This window comes from Olea europaea, unplaced genomic scaffold, assembly GCF_002742605.1.
Source record: "Olea europaea var. sylvestris unplaced genomic scaffold, O_europaea_v1 scaffold262, whole genome shotgun sequence".
Lineage (NCBI taxonomy): Eukaryota > Viridiplantae > Streptophyta > Magnoliopsida > Lamiales > Oleaceae > Olea > Olea europaea.
This window is the reverse complement of record NW_019244532.1, coordinates 830,935-832,931: the sequence shown is the minus strand read 5'-3', so window position 1 is coordinate 832,931 and position 1,997 is coordinate 830,935. Positions and strand designations below refer to the sequence as shown.

Sequence of the window (1,997 nt, the reverse complement as noted above, 5' to 3'; positions counted from 1 at the left end):
CGGGGAAAAAAAAATTGCCAGAAAGGAACCCCCCCCCCCCCCCCCCCCTGTGTGTGTTCTAGTAGGCTCATGTGAAGAAGCCTACTATACATCAAGCAAAAGCCCAAATTGAAATTTATCCGGCGAGGCACAATATAAATGGTACTTCTGAAGCACGGGAATTTTTAACGATAAGATGATGATTATATATATAAAGATTACAAATATTAAAAACAGCAAATGATCCAGGCAGTTTAGCTTATTTGGCAATAAGAACTGCCCTCCCCCCCCCCATGTGTGTTCTAGTAGGCTCATGTGAAGAAGCCTACTATACATCAAGCAAAAGCCCAAATTGAAATTTATCCGGCAAGGCACAATATAAATGGTACTTCTGAAGCACGGTAATTTTTAACGATAAGATGATGATTATATATATAAAGATTACAAATATTAAAAACAGCAAATGATCCAGGCAGTGTAGCTTATTTGGCAATAAGAACTGCCCTCTAACCTTGGATAAATTAACCTTCAATTGATGGGTTGTATGGTGTAGCGATCAAATAAAGGTTATTTTTTCTCTGCACACTTACTCCAGGTATCTCACTAACGTCTAGATCACTATGGTTCATTCCATGAGGAAGTTTCCAGTCAAAGTGATAAAGAAGTTGAGCTAAAGGCACGTGAATATTTGCAATTCCAAAGTTCATGCCCGGACAAAACCTCCTTCCTGATCCAAATGGAATATATTCGAAGTTATTTCCCAAGAAATCAACAGAACTGTTCTCGAATCTCTCGGGTTTAAAGATTTCTGGTTCTTCCCAATATTCTGGATCTCTTCTCAAAGCCCAGATGTTCACAGCAACCTTTGCTTTGGAGGGTATGGTATACCCATCGACTTCACATTCTTCCCTGCATGCTCTTGGGAGTAAAGTGACAGCGGGATGTACCCCAAAGTTTACCTTGATTATCAACTTCAGATATTTTAGGTTTTGAATATCACTTTCCTCGATTGTCTTCTTTCCTTTAAAGGCTTCTCTTATTTCAGCTTGCGCCTTTGCCATCACTCGGGTATTTCTCATCAATTCTGTCATCGCCCAATCGAATGTTGTGGTTGAAGTTTCAGTTCCGGCCGTAAACATATCCTGCAATTACACCAACATACTTATTGAAGCTGAAACAAAATCAACAATATAATGGTTAAGAAAAAGTACGCAATGTAATTTATGGATAAAGGACTTACGAAGATTATGCTCTGACGTCATCATCGGTTATTGGAACATCAAGATCCTCACTTTGTTGCTTTCGGAGGAGAACATCTACTATGTTTTCACATACCAACTCCCCATTGTCTCTTTTCTCTCTAGTTAACTTATGTTTATGCTCATTGAGCATGACATCAAGAATTGAGTGGAGCTTACGACGCATCTTCAACAGTTGATGTTTATTCCAACTGAAAATTTGAAAGAACTTTAATGATGGGTACAAATCGGCCAATTAGAATCCCCCAGCCAAGGCTACTCCTATCTTCATGAAATTTATCAAAGTGTCTTGCTCTTTCAAGATCCCACCGAAAGCTGCTCTAGCTGTGACTGAACTTGTATATGATAATAACATGTCAGTCACGTTGAATGGTTCTCCATGTGATCGAATAGATCTAATAAGCTTAGAGATCTCGTCATGCCTTATATGACCGTATGACCGAACATTTTTGTTGCTCAAGATCTCCAGAATGCATATTTATGTATTTGCTTCCAGTGCTCATTATATGAACTAAAGGCAAGATCCTTATAGTCATACCATAATGTTTACATCCCTATACTTTCAAGTCTGTCTGCAATAGCAAGATCATTTACCGTGAGTACTTTTTTGGCTATTTCACGTGACGATATGACAATGGAGGAAACTTTACCGAGCTTCAAATGTATGATCGGTCCATATTGTTTGGATAATTTACTTAGGGCGCGGTTTGGTGGTGCACCCATTATGAGGTGAAGGTGTCCATAAGTTCAAATACACAT

At 38.9% G+C, this 1,997-nt stretch overlaps 1 protein-coding gene across 1 annotated transcript; it reads right to left on the bottom strand.

The window, feature by feature from the left end:
* Positions 1-429: 429 nt before the first annotated feature.
* On the bottom strand, positions 430-1,133 carry LOC111383167 (premnaspirodiene oxygenase-like). The gene has a single exon (XM_023007246.1). The coding sequence runs from the start codon at positions 1,116-1,118 to the stop codon at positions 501-503; it is 618 nt and encodes a 205-aa protein (XP_022863014.1). The 5' UTR covers positions 1,119-1,133; the 3' UTR covers positions 430-500.
* Between the last annotated feature and the right edge of the window lie 864 nt (positions 1,134-1,997).

Coding starts and splice junctions, on each gene's coding strand:
- LOC111383167 (XM_023007246.1), bottom strand. CDS start 1,118: ATGTTTACGGCCGGAACTGAAACTTCAACCACAACATTCGATTGGGCG.